The 17917-nt window shown below is 39.7% G+C and overlaps 1 protein-coding gene across 6 annotated transcripts in view; it reads right to left on the reverse strand.

Moving 5' to 3' along the window:
* The window catches only part of POC1B (POC1 centriolar protein B), a 104946-nt gene that overhangs the window by 21262 nt on the left and 65767 nt on the right, over positions 1-17917 (reverse strand). For 4 of the 6 annotated variants that reach the window (XM_070788927.1, XM_070788931.1, XM_070788928.1 and 1 more), the window contains one exon: positions 15349-15429. The exons of 1 other annotated variant lie outside the window; for it this stretch is intronic. In XM_070788927.1, the coding sequence (XP_070645028.1) occupies positions 15349-15429 (81 nt within the window). Of the gene's footprint in view, positions 1-7342; positions 13870-15348; positions 15430-17917 lie in introns of those variants that run through there. One more of the 6 variants, XM_070788932.1, reaches the window with a different exon arrangement.

Here is a 17917-nt window from a genome sequence, read left to right on the forward strand (position 1 = left end):
TCTTTTCTCTCCTGACTCATCTCTTGCTATACCTCAGCCCCAAGAGTCGGCTACTGTTCCCCACAGCCAAGCAGCAATGTTCATGGTTCCCAGAATTTGCCATCCCCTTTCAAGCCTTCTCACCCATACACATACTGAACTGTGTGTTTTCCATAACGGCAGGCAAATCCCTAAAGAATCAGCTCAAATTTCAACCCATTCCGGGAAGTTATCTCTGATTTAAGTTTTCTGTCCCCCACCCTAATTTTCTGGGCTTCTCTGGTATATCAATGGTAAAGAATCCACCTGCCAATGCAGGAGACACGGGTTTGATCCCTGGGTCAGGAAGACCTCCAGAGAAGGAAATGGCAACCCATTCCAATATTCTTGCCTGGGAAATCATATGGACAGAGACTTGCGGGCTACAGTCCATGGGGCTGCAAAAAGTCAGACACAACTGAGCACACACACTCTAATTTTCTAGCACTTACACACATGCTCTGGAGAAGGCAATGACACCCCACTCCAGTACTCTTGCCTGGAAAATCCCATGGACAGAGGAGCCTGGTGGGCTGCAGTCCATGCGGTTGCGAAGAGTCGGACACGACTGAGCGACTTCATTTTCACTTATCACTTTCCTACATTGGAGAAAGAAATGGCAACCCACTCCAGTGTTCTTACCTGGAGAATCCCAGGGATGGGGGAGCCTGGTGGGAGGCCGTCTATGGGGTTGCAGAGTCAGACACGACTGAAGTGACTTAGCAGCAGCACACACATGCACACACTCACACTTCTTATTTAACCACTCTACTGATGTACTCCCATAGCAACTTAGGTATTTATCACTATTACTGGACTGTCTTTCATCTGTGTATTCTCATTGCTTGGTATATAATAGATGCACAACACATATATTGAGTAAAAAATTAATATCTTCTAGCTGTCTCCTCCTGGATGTTTTCTGAACATTCAGAAAACTAAGATCATGGCATCTGGTCCCATCACTTCATGGCAAATAGATGGGGAAACAATTGAAACAGTGACAAACTTTATTTTGGGGGCTCCAAAATCACTGCAGATGGTGACTGCAGCCATGAAATTAAAAGATGCTTGCTCCTTGGAAGAAAAGTTATGACCAACCTAGACAGCTTATTAAAAAGCAGAGACATTACTTTGCCAACAAAGGTCCGTCTAGTCAAAGCTATGGTTTTTCCAGTAGTCATGTATGAATGTGAGATTTGAACTATAAAGAAAGCTGAGTGCCAAAGAATTGATGCTTTTGAACTTTGGTGTTGGAGAAGACTCTTGAGAGTCCCTTGGACAGCAAGGAGATCCAACTAGTCCATGCTAAAGGAAATCAGTCCTGAATATCCAGGAAGGACTGATGCTGAAGCTGAAACTCTAGTACTTTGGCCACCTGATGCAAAGAACTGACTCACTGGAAAAGACCCTGATACTGGGAAAGATTGAAGGTGGGAGGAGAAGGGGACGACAGAGGATGAGATAGTTGGATGGCATCACCGATGCAATGGACATGAGTTTGAGTAAGCTCTGGGAGTTGGTGATGGAAGGGAAGCCTGGCGCGCTGCAGTCCATGGAGTCACAAAGAGTCAGACATGACTGAGCTACTGAACTCAACTGAACTAAACTGTTTCTTTGCTCACCCTGCCCCCTCTACTCATTGTTCAACCCACTTCATACTGGCTTGCACTTGTATTAGTCCACTGAAAGTGTTTTCCAAAACGTAACCAAAGACATCTGCTAAATTCGTCATTTTAAAAATTCTTCTCTTAGTTTTCAGCAATGTTGACACTCCCATCTTCTTGGAAACACCCATCTCTTGGTTGCCCAGGCACCACAGTCTCCCATCCATCCCTTCGCTCCAGCTATCTTTTCAGTCCCTAGAGCATACCAAGGTCCCCAAAAGTCTCTGCATGTACAATACCCTTGGTCTAGAACACGCCTGTAGTGTCCTTAATGTCCTCACATCAACTCTTACTGAAGCTTTAGACCAGCACTTCTCAAATCTCAATGTACACATAAGTCACACCTGGGGATTGTAACGTGCAGAGTCTGACTCAAAAGGCCTGGGATGGAACCCAAGACTCTGCATAGATCTAAGATGCTCCCAGGTGATGATCAAATATACCATGGACACGTTTTGAATAGCAAGGCTTTGTATCTCAGCTCCAACAACTTTTTCAGGGAAACTTTCTCTGATTCTACCTCACTTACACTCCTGACTCAATCAAATGCACAATTCCTACTTTCGCTGTATCATGTAACTTTCCATGATAGCTTTGGCTTATAATAACCTATATCCATCCTCCTCCCCCTCCCCCCCCTATTCCTAGCTAGTTCCTGGCATATTCATTTTTTGAAAAATGAATGAACAGTGTCTGTTGAGCCAGCCCCTGACTTAGTCTGAGTCATTCCCTTCAGGATGCTACACACCACACCACTCTGAGCTCAGCTCCTACAGAAATACAGCTCATCTGTGGTTAGCAGCCTGTAAGATTTTCTATTCCTGCCAAGACTCACTCATCTAGGGTCTGCAGAGCTATGGCAGAAGAGTAATTCCATATGCACTGGTTTTTCTACTCTAACCAGCTGGTTGGCCATATCCTTCATATACACAGGCTACTAGTGCTCCAGATTTTCCTGTGCTAGGTGTATAAGAAGCAGAGGAAAAAAGCAAATCCTGGTTAATGTGGTCCGATCCAAGTCTCCCTCCTCTGTCTTTTGCACTGACAAAAAGTTTCAGTACATTCTGAATTTTTTCCATTCAAAATTCATTGTTAGATTCTCAAAAAATTTATTTTTTTTACATTTAGGAAAATAATTTTGATTAAGAATACTGTAGAAAAATTATATAGGTTAATAGCTGGATACAACAGCTACTAGAACACTTACATGAAATAAGTTTTGAAGTGGAATATAATGGAAAAGTTTAATTGCATAAAACATGACAACCAGAAGCATTGCCACTGTTGCCAAGAGAACTGCCTGGAAAAAGTGCCAAAGCAAAACTAAAAATAAACAAATAAAACATAGTTTGAGATAAATCCCAGGAATGTCATTTCTCTCAACTAATAAGTACATAAAAATAGTCATTGCACATAGTAACAGAAATAATAAGACCTTAATGCTTGATTAAAATATTAATCATGTAATACCTTAGGAAAGACTGTTGTTCTTTAAATAAAATGTTTCAAGTATACTTCAGGGAAGAGATAATTTATCTTTAAATAGAAATTTTTTTTTCTCAATTCTGTTTGATGAACCCAGTGGCACCCCACTCCAGTACTCTTGCCTGGAAAATCCCATGGACAGAGGGGCCTGGTGGGCTGCAGTCCATGGGGTCGCTAAGAGTTGGGCATGACTGAGCGACTTCACTTTCACTTTTCACTTTCATGTATTGGAGAAGGAAATGGCAACCCACTCCAGGGCTCTTGCCTGGAGAGTCCCAGGGACGGGGGAGCCTGGTGGGCTGCCGTCTATGGGGTCGCACAGAGTCGGACACGACTGAAGTGGCCTAGCAGCAGCAGCAGCAGCAGTATACTCAATTTTCTAAATGGTGATTTTTTAAAAACATATTATTTGCTTAAAATTTTTCATGTCATTTAATTGTATGTCAGACAGAGGCTGTTTTCCCTGAGTTGGGAGGAAGAGGGTGTGACTCTCTGATAGATGAGTGGTCAAATGTAAAACAGCTATAGCCTTATGGCATTTATAAATCACAGAATATACATAAACTATTTCTTGAAAAAGAAAGAAGTTTTAAAATAGTTTTAACAGCTTGAATTTTTTCCAGTAATTTTATTGTGTACTGAATTTTATAGAGAGTACACAGAATTTTCTAAAAGTACAAATCTGGAAGACTTAATTTCTTAGTCAAATTCTTCAAAGTTTCAACTGATTTTTCAAAGCACAAAACTGTCTTCACTGTATCTTAAAACAATGCTTAAAATGAGTAGTTATTTTTCATCCTGAAATTTCATTAAATGATTATTATCCCTAAAATGTATTTTTCTGAGTTTAGAATAACATTTACTCTGGTACTTTGTCTAATGCTAAATGTCATTTAACATGAATTTATTTCATATAATATCAACCTTAAAGAATGGGCAAAATAGGGCACAGTTTCACTGTACTGAACCTGTAGCGTCAAATAAGAAATTTCCAAGTGAGTTAGGAGATGTCTTCACATTTCACCTATGGGGACAAGGTTTACCACTAACAGGACATAATTACTCCCTAAGACGAGATGGGAACTGAGTCTAAGGAGCCGTGAGCGTGGTGGGACTGGATCCCTGTAACTGTGGGTAGTTCTGATCTGAGCAATAGCAGCAGCAAGAGAGAAAGGAAGGTTGGAGGAGACAGTCTTGGTTCTACAAATAGGTGCACAGCTGTACAAGTGTCTCAAATCACTAGAAAGAAACCCCAAATATTACGGGTTTGAGCAAGCTTTTGAGACTTGTTCCTAAGATTTCCAGCCCAATGAACAGAATATTTACCAAGAAAACATAGCTCAGTTAAGAAAAAGTCAATGGAAAATGTTATTCACTTTATAAAATTCACACTGTAACCAAATCTGATGGACACTGACATTATCACCTATCCCACACAGGAAATTATATCTGTATGTATCAGAAAGAATAGCAGTAACACCAAAGAAACCTTAAACACACACACAATTCTTGCCACAAAGAATACTCTGCCTTAAAAAAAGAAAGAAAGAAAAAAAAAAAAGAACAAAAAATTTTTTAAAAGTTACAGAGTGAGGTTGAGGACCTTGGAAGGTCCCTGAAGTAAAAGAAAAATAACTACAAAGTCCTGCGAAGGAGGGAAAGCCCAGACTCAATTTTTGTCAACTGTCATAATGATGTTCTATACAGTAATTTTTTCCATCATCCCAGAATCAAATCCAGAGTCATACACACACATTTAATTGCTGTTAAACATGGTATGGATATATAATATTCTATCACTTGACATAATATGCTTTTATTTAACTAATACTCTCTTGAAGGATATTTGATTTGTGTCCATTTTTTGTTGCTGTTGTTTTCAGTACGCCGACATGAATACCCTTTAAGTTTGTTTTCTTTACATCTTATTATTTATTTAGGATCTTTAGTATGATCATTCAGAACCCAGCAGGAAAACAGAAACCACAACAGCTATTTTAACAGAGAGAATTTAATATAGGGAACCCAGTTAGGTTTGGAAGTCTGCAAAGGCTAAAAGGGAGCACAGAGGTGAGAAGAAATAGTAAATGCAAGAAGCAAGGCCCGCTTGGAGCTGAAGGAACAAAGCAAAGAAGCTGGTTTGTTAGAAAGTTAGATACACAGAGGCCCCTTGCTGAGCTGAGATAGTTTGTTCATAAGGAGGGAAGAGGAATGTTCATTAAAAAGACATTCTGAAAGGAACAGGAAATGCCTGGCATTCCTTCTCCATCTCTCCTTCAACTTAAAACAAACAAATAACTCTTCTGTGCTTCAGTAAAACAATCCAAACAAATACATGAAAACTTAAAAGAATTTTGCCACCATAAATGCTGAAACCCACCAAAATTCTGTAGTGATCTGTCTGGAAAGCAGTTTAAAAAGCACATATGATATTAAAGTTGGGCTTTATAGTGACCGTCATTATTTCAACTAAAGGAAAAAGAAAATACTGTAGGAATTAGGAAAAAAAAATAGGGAGTCAAATGATACCAGAACATTCCTCAGTTGTAAAAGTCATTTCAAGTCAATCATAATTTTTAAATTATAGGGGCTGATGGGCTGGCTGGTTTGAAGCAGTTTTCTGTGTGCTTGAGGATGTATGACGGTGCACAGAGAATGGTATCTTCTTCTGAGGCCTGACTGTCTCAGAAAGGAAAACCAAGGACACTGAAAGACACACACAGAGCTAGGCGAGAACCAGCAGTGAGCATCCGTGGCCAGTTCACTCAGGCCATGGGGATTTAATCTCTCTCAAGTCCTAATATATTAATAGTTTACATCACCTGACGTCCTAAAGCACAAAGACCTGCAGAAAAATCAATTTCAGCAGACTTGGGGACTACCTCCACCAAATAATTAGCTGTCAGGTGGCTAAATAAAGAAAGGAGCAAAGGCAACTAGCTTCACCGAATAAGCAGCACCGCATAACTCAAAAGCAGACGGGTGTCCTACATGGAACAGCTGAGAGTGAAGCCTACTATTTCCCACACAACTCTAAGGGACCCCCGTCTGGTGTGTAGCTCCAGCGCAGACCTCCCCCCGGGTCGGCAGGAAGCCGGTTAAGGGCTGGCCGTCCAGGAGACAAGCACTTGGCAGTCGTTTCCTGTGTGAAAAGCCCACTGCTGTCCTGCATTCCTCAGGGCGCCTTTCTCCTCCTCTCAGAGGATGTTGCTCTTCCACAGGAAGAGGAAGGAACCAGTTGTTACTGGATGTGTGGGCTGAGGCTGTCGGGCATTTTCAGCATGCCTCGGTCTCAGCTGTGGGAACTGGGGATGCGGCTTAGATTCCCAGGCCTGGGTCAGCCCCGAGTGCGGCAGTTTAGAAACACAGGAGCTCAAAGGCAGAAATGATACCTGGAATTTTAACAGCTCCAGTTCCCAGCAATGTGCTCAATTTCTAAAGGAAATTCAAAAAGGTATTTACTCTGTTGGGCTCCCAAAGAGCATATTTTATAAAATCCTTCTGTAAATTCTCTGTCCCTCCATTTCATATAGAAAAGTTTAAGTCCTAAACCCCTTTTGTCAACAGGTTATAAAGACCAGTTTTATTGCACAAATTTTAAACTAGGACGAAGCCTAAAATTTTAATTAGTATAAAATTTTTGGTAAAAGGAAACACAATTTAAGCTTTCTTTCTCTGTGACCTTGAAACTTGAAGGGAGTGAAGCTCAAATTAGTTAATCCTTAATGGACAGCTAAGTCAAACACTTAGGGACTTATGATTACTATGATTTTTATCAAAAAGTATATTTGGAGAAAAAAAAGAAAGCCTCTGACCCACACTATTAATCTCCCTTTACAGTGGTACTTAGTAAATCAGCTTTTTTAAAAAGCCATGTTCCTTTAACAGACTAAAAAGTTTTAGTTGGTTGCTTTTTTCCATAATCCCAAAACACATTTTTTAAAAAAAAGTCAGTTATCTCATTTACAACTGTTTGTAGTTCTTATAACATATGGGTCATGATGTACCCAAGCAAGGATGAAACTAATTTGAAAATAGTCTCATTCTCTCTAATGTTTTTTCTAAAATAACTTGTATCTGAAAAAAAAAAAAAATGTTTTCTATTCTAAAGGGTAAGAGATTTATGGAACTGTATTTTTTCTTATTTACTTGTTAGTTACCATGTGTGACTATTTTTTTTTTTTTTTAATGCTTTGACAATTTAATTACTTTATTTCTTTTAGTTTCAAAGAGTGAGGTTTTAAAATTATTTCTCAACTCTGCTAAGAATTCAAGTTTTACTCCTAATATCTAACAGTTACACAACTTTTTGAGACACTGAATTAAAAAAAAAAAGTATTACTGTATCTCACTTGACACATTCACTATCATTTGAAATTAAGACTAAATGTCTTAATAACATGAGGCTAAACTGTGGAAAGCACCTCTGTGTCAAGTCCAGAGCTGGGTTTTACAAATGCCTATGTTCAATTTCTTTCAAACACTTAAGAATGGGGACAGGAGAAAAATATTGAGGGCCACTGAACCAATGCCTAAAGATCCCATAAAAATGCCTTTTCCTAAAGCTTAGTAAGTACCAACAACAAAAATACAAACTTTTTTAGTTTTGGAAATCATATGCACTAAACTAACAAGTCAAATGCTACCTTATAAACTATTGCAAAGTTTAAACACTTAAAAAAGAACTTCACCTACCCCAAATTTTAGAAGCTCTTTATATGATAATCCAGGAATGTTATCATACAGAAAAGCAGTGTAAGCAGAAGCTTTGTGCAACATGATTTTTATTAGTTTTCCTGGAAAGGTAAATGGGGTATCTGAGGACAAAATGCTGTATATTGCCAATTTACACTTTCTAAATTACAAATTTTAGTTTTGAGACTTTTAGGTTTGCATACACTATTCTTTCAAATAAGTCTTTCCAAATCTTTGCTTACACAAGCAGTTAGAACTGGAATAATTCTGAACTAGTTATGTAATGTTGTCTAGTAACCAGGATGAACTGTTGCCACAACATCCATGGAGATATCCTCTCTGCATTGGCAAGTTTATTCTGTCTGTCCTTTCATTTTATCAATACATCAGTATTTCTCAGATAGCATGTACCATATGACAACCTCCATGAGACTGGATTAACTTTTTTCTTCCTAAAAGTAGGCTGATGTGACCATCTTTCCAGAAGGGGAAATCAATGAACTTTGCTAAAAAATGCAAATCTAAAGGACACCTCGGAAGGAAGAGAGTGTTTCACCACTGTCCTTCTCCAAGTCAAAGAAACAGTACAGTATCTCTTGCTTTGATTCAGCTGACCACTTTCTTGATCCCAGAAAAGAAGATAGAAAAATCAAAGGTCTTTTTTCTCTCAGCAACTCCTCTGGTAAAATGATGCTGAACCGGGAGATAATCTCGGCCACCCGGAGATTACTCAGGGCTCCACCTTACTGTCCCTGGAGACAGGAGACAGGGAATCCCACAGCTGACATCCAATCTGTCAGGAAATCCTCTTGGCTCTGCCTTCAAAATATCAATACATTCAGAATCAGATCACTTAAAACCACCTCCTCTGCACCGTGGATCAAGCGACTGCTGCCTCCTGTCTGATTATTTCATTAGCTTCCAAACTGGTCTCTTTGCTCTCCTCCACTTCCTTTTCCCAGTTCTTTGGCCACCTGATGTGAAGAGCTGACTCACTGAAAAAGACCCTGATGCTGGGAAGGATTGAGGGCAAAGAGGAGAAGGGGGCGACAGAGGATGAGATAATTGGATGGCATCACCAACTCAATGGACATGAGTTTAAGCAAACTCCAGGAGACAGGGAAGGACAGGGAAGCCTGGTGTGCTGCAGTCCATGGGGTCGCAAAGAATTGGACCCAACTGAGCTACGAAACACCACCACCACCACCACCACCTTCGCCAGCTGATTTTCAACACAGCGGCCAGAGTGAAGCTATTACAACACTTGCTAATCATGCCTCTTTCTCTGAAGGAAGCCCACCCCCGGGCGGTGGATCCTCCTTACTCTCAGTCTGGCCTTCTATCACTGCGCCCACTGGCCTGGAGTTGCCTCCCCACAGATTCTTCTCATTTGTTCACTTCATTCCTTCAGTTCCTTCCACAAACATCACCTTTCACGTGACTCCTGTCCTGACCACACTATCTAAATGCACCCCTCTTCCTCCCTGAGTTCAGTGCCATCTACACCTTTGCATTGTTTCTACTATACTACATGGTCTATTTCTAAAATCTGTGAATTGCTTGTCTCCCCCTCTACAATATAATGTAGGCTTCCCTGGTACAGGCACCTTTTGTTACTCATGAAGTGTGGATTGAGAGCTAAAACTCTGTGTGGGCAGGTATGCTCCTGGCATTCTCCCACATCTGCTAGCCCATGCGTTAGGCAACGTCAGAGACTCCAGATGAGACAGACGCCCTTACCTTACTAGGGTACGTATCACATTTTCAGTCACTTCTGAGGCATCTACTTATACCTTGCTTTCCCCACCTGGAATGTCCCTATCAAAATTCTACCCATCTCCAGTCAGGTCAAGACCTGGTCAAAGGTTTTTTTTTCCTTTAAGAGACGTCTTATTTCCTCTAGCCCATTCATGACCTTTTTCTGAATCCTTCAGTTAATAATCTTTCATTTGACAATTGTATGCCCTTGGCATCTGGACTTCCCAGGTGGCACTAGTGGTAAAGAACCTGCCTGACAATATAGGAGATGTAAGAGACGTGGGTTCAATCCCTGGGTCGGGAAGATCCTCTGGAGGAGGGCATGGCAACCCAATCCAGTATTCTTGCCCGAAAAATACCCAAGACAGAGGAGCCTAGTGGGCTATAGTCCATAGGTCATAAAGAGTTGGACACAACTAAAGCAACTTATACTCTTGCCTGGAAAATCCCATGGATGGAGGAGCCTGGTGGGCTGCAGTCCATGGGGTCGCTAAGAGTCGGACACAACTGAGCGACTTCACTTTCACTTCTCACTTTCATGCATTGGAGAAGGAAATGGCAACCCACTCCAGTGTTCTTGCCTGGAGAATCCCAGGGACGGGGGAGCCTGGTGGGCTATTGTCTATGGGGTCGCACAGAGTCGGACACGACTGAAGCAACTCAGCAGCAGCAAAGCAACTTAGTATGCACTCTTGGCATCTAGTATTTTGAAATCAACACTTATATTGTGTTTTCTCTCTACCTAGGTTATAAGTTTCTTGAGGTGAGGCAGACACCCTGACATCCTGTCTTCAGGATATCATGTGATGCCTCCATGCAGTGTGGCTTTAAATATTTTGACTGATGGAGCAAAGAAAAGAGACTGTAGACTTTGATTTTCTCCTGTAATGCAATTGTCGATTCTCAGTTATTTAAGTAAATTTAACCCGGAAACTGTCCCTAATTCTAAAGAAAGGCATATATTATGTTCATACTCTACACAGTTCCCAGAGAGAAAACGAGAAATGCAGTTGTCTGAGAAGAGTCCATTGTTTTGATAGTCAATCAATGGAACATGAGCAAGATCGACAATTCCATTGCGGTCATTTGTTGGGAAAAAAAATAATAAAATACATCAAAACCTAGGAATATAGTTTATCTAAAAATAACAATTTTAGTAATCTTAGTATTTTAAGTAAATTTTGCTTAGTCAGTATTTTTAAGAAATGCCACTTTATATAGACAATTGCTCCTTGAAAGAAAAGCTATGACAAACCTAAACAGCATGTTAAAAACCAGAGACATCACGCTTCCCTGGCAGGTCAGTGGCTGGGACTCTGAGCTTCCAATGCAGGGGGTGTGAGTTCAATCCCTGGTTAGGGAACTAGAATCCGTATGTTGCATTGCACAGCCAAATAAGTAAAATAAATATGTAGTTTTCTTTCTTTTTTTTTTTTTTAAAGCGAGACATCACTTTGGCACAATGGTCCATATAGTCAAAGCTATGGTTTTTCCAGTAGTCGTGTACGGATGTGATGTCTAGACCATAAAGAAGGCTGCTGCTACTGCTAAATCATTTTAGTCGTGTCCAACTCTGTGCAACCCCACAGACAGCAGCCCACCAGGCTCCCCCGTCCCTGGGATTCTCCAGGCAAGAACACTGGAGTGGGTTGCCATTTCCTTCTCCAATGCATGAAAGTGAAAAGTGAAAGTGAAGTCGCTCAGTCGTATCTGACTCCTAGCGATCCCATGGACTGCAGCCTACCAGGCTCCTCCGTCCATGGGATTTTCCAGGCAAGAGTACTGGAGTGGGGTGTCATTGCCTTCTCCAAAGAAGGTTGAGCACCAAAGAACTGATGCTTTCAAATTGTGGTGCTAGAAAAGACTCTCGAGAGTCTCTTGGACAGCAAGGAGATCAAACCAGTCAATCTTAAAGGAAATCAACTCTGAATATTCATGCAAGGACTGACTGATGCCGAAGCTCCAATACTTCGGGCACCTGATGCGAAGAGCTGACTCATTGGAAAAGACTCTGATGCTGGGAAAGATTGAAGGCAAGAGGAGAAGAGGGTGACAGGATGAGAGGGATGGCTGGCATCACCAACTCAGTGGACGTAAGTTTGAGCAAACTCCAGGAGACGGTGAAGGACAGGGAAGCCTGGTGTGCTGCAGTCCAAGGGGTCACAGAGTTGGACATAACTGAGTGACTGAACAACAACAGAGAAATTCCTGTCTTGCTTGCCTAGTGAGGGGAGGGGCTGAGGACGTAGCCACACCACATGTCAACCTAATGTTGAATGGCTCTGTATAATTTTGATGACAAAGTCTTGGTCTATTTCTAAAGAATAAATGAAAACATTAAAATACTCAGTGAGAATCTTGAACTAAATAATCTTCAGAAGATCAGAATTTAACAAGTGACAATGTAATTGGAATAAGATTCAGAAGTTTGAGATCATTTTTAAACTATGTCTATGTGACAGCCTTTACAGAAACATTTTTTTTTATCAACAAAGCTTTAAAAATGCAGATTGGGAACAGCTTATTTTGATCCTGAACTATTGTATCAAATTTCCTGCCTGGCATTAGAGACACAAGTGCAAGCCACAAAGATACCAGCTGTTACACTGTATCCCATAATTTCTTCTCTGTTGTAAGAAGGCATCAGAGCACAGATATCAATACACTAAGATCCAGAAATCTGCCTGAATGTAATATTAAATCAAGTCGAAACAGGAACAGAAGCCAATTATTTCTTATATCATAAACAGTCTGCCTTTATCCTATTAATAAATTTCACAAATTAGGTTTTAAAGAGTAATCTTTTTATATCTCATCTTGATGAAAATGAATTTCTAAAGAAATGTTCTTCCAGTCTGCAAAAACCAAACAAATCTCTAAAATAAATAGTAACCACAATAACAAAAACCACCTTTAAATACGGCTTTTTTTTTTTTTTGGCTTCCAACATTTCTCTGGGTTTTTAAATTATAATCACATGCAAAGTTCACACCACACTAGTGCTTTATGCCAGAATAGAAACAAATATCCTTTACAATTATGCTCGACTTGTTGTGCAGAAGCAAAAGAAAAGCAGCCAATATGTAGAGGAGATGACAGATTAAGAAATACTTACCACGAAATTAGTGGGCTTCCCTGGTAACTCAGATTGGTAAAGAATCTGCTTGCAATGCAGAAGACTCAGGTTCAATCCCTGTATTGGGAAGATCCCCTGGAGAAGGGAATGGTAACCCACTCCAGTATTCTTGCCTAGAGAATTACATGGACAGAAGAGCCTGGTGGGCTACAGTCCATGGGATTGTATTGAGTTCATGGGATCGCAAAGAGTCGGATTCGACTGAGCGACTTCACTTTCACTTTTCACTCTCATGCATTGGAGAAGGAAATGGCAACCCACTCCAGTGTTCTTGCCTGGAGAATTCCAGGGACGGGGGAGCCTGATGGGCTGCCGTCTATGAGGTCGCACAGAATCAGACACAACTGAAGTGACTTAGCAGTATAGAGAACAGACTTGTGATGGCCAAGGCAGGGAGATGAATTGGGAGGTTGGGGTTAGCAGATGCAAACTATTGTGTGTAGGGTGGATAAAATAACAAGATAAAAACACAGGTTTCTGTGTAACACAGAAACTGTATTCCCTGTGATAAACCATGATGGAAAAGAATATTTTTAAAATGTATATATGTATATAACAGAATCACTTTGCTGTACAGCAGAAATTAACATAACATCGTAAATCAACTACACTTCAATTTGGAAAAAAAAAAGAATTGTCGTCTTGAGGTCCTACCTACTCTGTATTCCTGAGTCAGTTGCTCAGCGGTGTCTGACTCTGTGATCCCATGGACTGTAGCCCACCAGGCTCCTCTGTCCATGGGATTCTCCAGGCAAGAATACTGGAGTGGGTAGCCATTCTCTTTTTCAGGGCATCTTCCTGATCCAGGGATCAAACCGAGGTCTGCAACGCAGGCAGATTCTTTACCCATCTGAGCCACCAGGAAGCCCTGGCATTCCTGAGTTAAGGTCCCATAATGTAGACACTTGACTCTGATGCTTCTGCAACACCATCCAGGGACAGACAGCCTGCTATCTCTTGCTAGCTGGAATTTATGCGCATCTCCATAGCATACTATCGAGAACACCAGGATTCCTCAGGTCATGAGGCTTTGCAAAGTTTGAAGGGTACTGGCAAGGACAGTGAGTCTCAAAGTTCAGACCAAAGACTTTTGATGATCTCTTGTATCTTCTAGGACAGAAATACCCAATTTTAGTCTACCAACTACCTCACAGGAAGGCAGCACATCTCAAAAGCCACTTACCTTTTGCTCCTCTCACTACTGGGGCAAAAACTCAACTCATCAGAATTTATAAATTTCAACAGCGGGCCTTTTGAGTAATTCATTGAACATTAATGTATTGAGCACCTACTATAAGCTAAGCACTGTGGCAAGAATTTGATGTCTAGTTAATTTTTAATCTCATAAATAACTTATTAATGCAGGAATGCTCACAGGTTTATTTTGTAAACATGAACATTGTAAGAGATAAGATCACAGACCTGCTTGAGGTCCTAGTGCATGCGTGCTAAGTCACTTCAGTCGCGTCCCACTCTTTGTGACCCTATAGACCCTATAGGGCCCATCAAGCTCCTCTGTCCCAAGGAATTCTCCAGGCAAGAGTACTGGAGTGGGCTGTCATTTCCTCCTCCAGGGGATCTTCCCGACCCAGGGACTGAACCCACATCTCTTATGTGTCCTGTACCGGCAGGTGGGCTCTTTACCACTAGCACCACCTGGAAAATTACCAACAATTCTTGGGATTCTCTTTGACAACCAGCCCCTAGGCTGACCCTCCAGCTGATTTCCTGTCTCTGGAACTTCTTATGGCTGATCTGGGAGTCTTTTGTGCATGGAATTCACCCTAAAAGACCCTTTAATAAGCAGACTTCTTTCTGACACAGGATAGACTCAGGATAGACTAGTTCTCTGCAGAATTCCTCGACAATAAATACAATTCTTGAGATCTACTGGAAAGTTTATAATATTGTAATGTCAAGGGTTTGTCTTGCTTGTTTTCTTTTTTTTGGCCACATATGAATAATTTACCCCCAATATTTAACTATACTGACACTATTTCAGTAGTGTTGCCAAAGACTATGCCATTCCTCCCATTTGTTTTTAGGACTAGTTTTGCTCTAACAGAATTGATAGCAGAAATGATCTGCCTTGCAAAGATTAAGCACACTCAAAGTGAAAGGCTAAAACTCTCAATTTTTTAAGACTTCGGATACACTGATAAATTGTATGTATGCAAATACACCTTAATTTTTGGATTATCCATCAAGAGAGATGAACAAAGGAAAATGACTACCTTTCTTACAGCTCTAAGGAGAACAGAAGCAAGTTTAGCACCTCCGAAAGGCAATTAGGAAAAAAGGAAATCTGTTCTCCAACAGCACGTGAAATGTCACGTGGACTACCTTAAGAGGAGGTGAGACAGCATGGATTCTCCTGCCCTCAAGGTCCTCAAACTACTTTTCTGGAATCTGGTACTGCTCCCCCTGGTGGCAATTTAGACACATTGTAAGTTGACTTTTCATACAAGGTTTTTTCTAAACTGTTAGGCTACTTAAGTCAATTTTATAATCTTTTCTCCCACACACTTTTTAAGGAAAATGGATTATGCCAAACAATTAAATACCACTTAAATGCCAAAGGAAACTTACTGTGGTAGAATCAAAAGAAAGGATGTCCACAACAGGGGGAGTAGAGGTCTGCAAATCGGTTACATCAAGCTTTGGATTAATCTGCATATATACATTAAAAAGGCTAATATTAGATTTTTATACCAGAAGAAATTGGATGCCATTTGTAACAATCTAGAGGGTATTTCCTAATATATTCTAAAATTAAATATATTTGTATATTAGCATGGATACAAAATTTTTAAATATTAGCCTATCAAATCTATCAGTATATAAGAAAAGATCACTGTGGCCAAGTTGAATTTATCCCAGGAATAAAAAGTTGCTTTTACATTTGAAAATCAATGGGATTCACCTAGAAAGGGCTATTAAAAATAAAATAAATGACCCACCTTAAAAGATGCAGAAAAAAATCCTAGCCAGTTCAGTAAGACAAGAAAAGGAAATAAAAGCATTAAGATGTAAGAATTGGAACAGAAGAAATAAAAATTGTTATTCATATATAATTATCTATAAAGAAATCACAAAAGAATCTACCACTAAATCATTAAAACTAACAAGAGAGTTTACTAGATCCAAAATTGATACACAAAATCAATTACATGTCTGCACTTTAGTACACAGAAAATGTAAATTTTTAAAAATCATAATTTACAATATTATAAAAATTTAAAAATACATCAGAGAAAAACCAAGATGCATAAGACCTTTATGGAAAAATAAAATCATGTGAAGATATTAGAGAAGTTTATTGCAAGTTATACCATAAAGAGCTCAGAAGCAAAGTCCTGTATAAATGAAAAACAAATACAAAATAAAAATGGTGCCACAAATCAGTAGAGGAAGGATGACTTGTACCTGAGACACAGGCTCACTAAATAGATCCCTAACATGTCATAAAAGATGGGCAGCAGATAAATTATAAACCTAAATGGTATGTTAAAACTATAAAGTTAATAGGAGTAAATGTGTAAAAATGTCTTTCTGACATGGGGTAGAGAAGAATATCTTAAACTAAAGCTGCAAAAGTAAAGCCATAAGGCCGAAAAAGGTAAAAATGGGTCCATCTTATTTACACCAATATTAAGGATTTCTGTTTCACAATGGATACCATAAAGTTAACAATCAGATAATGGAACAGGAGGAGATATTATGTTTGAAACTGGAAAAGGACAAATATCTAAAATATATAGGGAAAAACCTACAAATCAATGTGAAAAGAAGTCCTAAGAAAACATCACAGGAAACCTAACAGTTATCTAGACTATGAAGAGATTTTCAGAAACAGTAGTAGTAATTAGAAAAGGGAAGAGTAAAGTAAAATCCCACTTACTACCTATCAGGTTACAAAAGCTAGAAAGCTCAGTGGTGTGCTGACCCTGTTTATAGAGCATTTTTTGTAATGACAAAAACAAAAACCACAATCTTGGAGAAACTAACACTACATTGTAAATCAACTGTCAATAAAATAAATAAATTCAAGAAACAAACCACAATCAGAAATCCCCAAATGTTTATCTACAGTAGAACAGATACATAATCATGGGAATTTCTGTCTTAAATTCATTGGAATCCTATACAGCGGTGAAAATGAATGAAATACAACTATGCGTAACAACATATGAAAGCATGAATTCAGAATCCATACATACAAATCTCAGGATTTTAATGTTAAATAAAAAAGCAGGTTGTATAAAAATATACATAGTATGATTCCATTATATAAAGTTTAGAACTGTCCAAAATTAAATAATATCTAATTATTGATTCAAACATATATAGTAAAATTTAAAAGAAAAGCAAGAGAATAATAGAGTGGTGACTACTTTGGAGGAAGATTATTTCAGAATTTGGAAAAAAAAAAAAACAAAACAGGAAAGAAACCACAAGGTCACTAATTATTTACACTAAACATTATGAATACAAAGAAATAAACAAAGGGCAACCAAGATAGCAGAACTTGGTATCAAACAAATGCTGCCAACAATGAGAGTACTGGCGAACCTCAGGAAGGGGCTGTTGACTGAGAAAGGCTTCCCATGGGGAAAAGAGAGCTTAAGATGACTTCTTTAGAAAAGTTACGAAAACAAAAGCAGAGAGAGACGGAGATGAGGTTATGGGCCTCCCTGAGCACAGAGGCAGAATGCTGACACAAACTTGCACAAGGTGGCCACGAGAGAGGGTGGCAAGGGTCAAACTGTGACGGGTGAAGGCATTTGGGGAGGCACAGAAAAACTGGAGGCTAAAATGTGCGTTAGAAAGATTATGCTGGCGGGAAACGTAGAGTATCCAGAATAAAGTGGGGATGTAACAGTGAGGAGAACACTGCAGCAGTCAGGGGCTGAACCCGTGGTTAAGAGGAGTGGAATGATTTCAAAAGCAGTATCGTGTTTGCTCCGTACAGCTGTAGCTTTGGAAACATTATGAAGTATTTACATTTATCCAGCCACTTGTGTTACAGGCAGAGGGGTACACACCCAATAATCCCCATACTGCAATAAAGAAGGAATCAGAACCGTACAAGACAATCTGTTTGGCCGCCTCGGTTTTTTCTGGCCATTCCACAGAGCAGAACACACAGCCTCCTTCC

This window comes from Bos indicus, chromosome 5, assembly GCF_029378745.1.
Source record: "Bos indicus isolate NIAB-ARS_2022 breed Sahiwal x Tharparkar chromosome 5, NIAB-ARS_B.indTharparkar_mat_pri_1.0, whole genome shotgun sequence".
In the NCBI taxonomy this organism is placed as follows: domain Eukaryota; kingdom Metazoa; phylum Chordata; class Mammalia; order Artiodactyla; family Bovidae; genus Bos; species Bos indicus.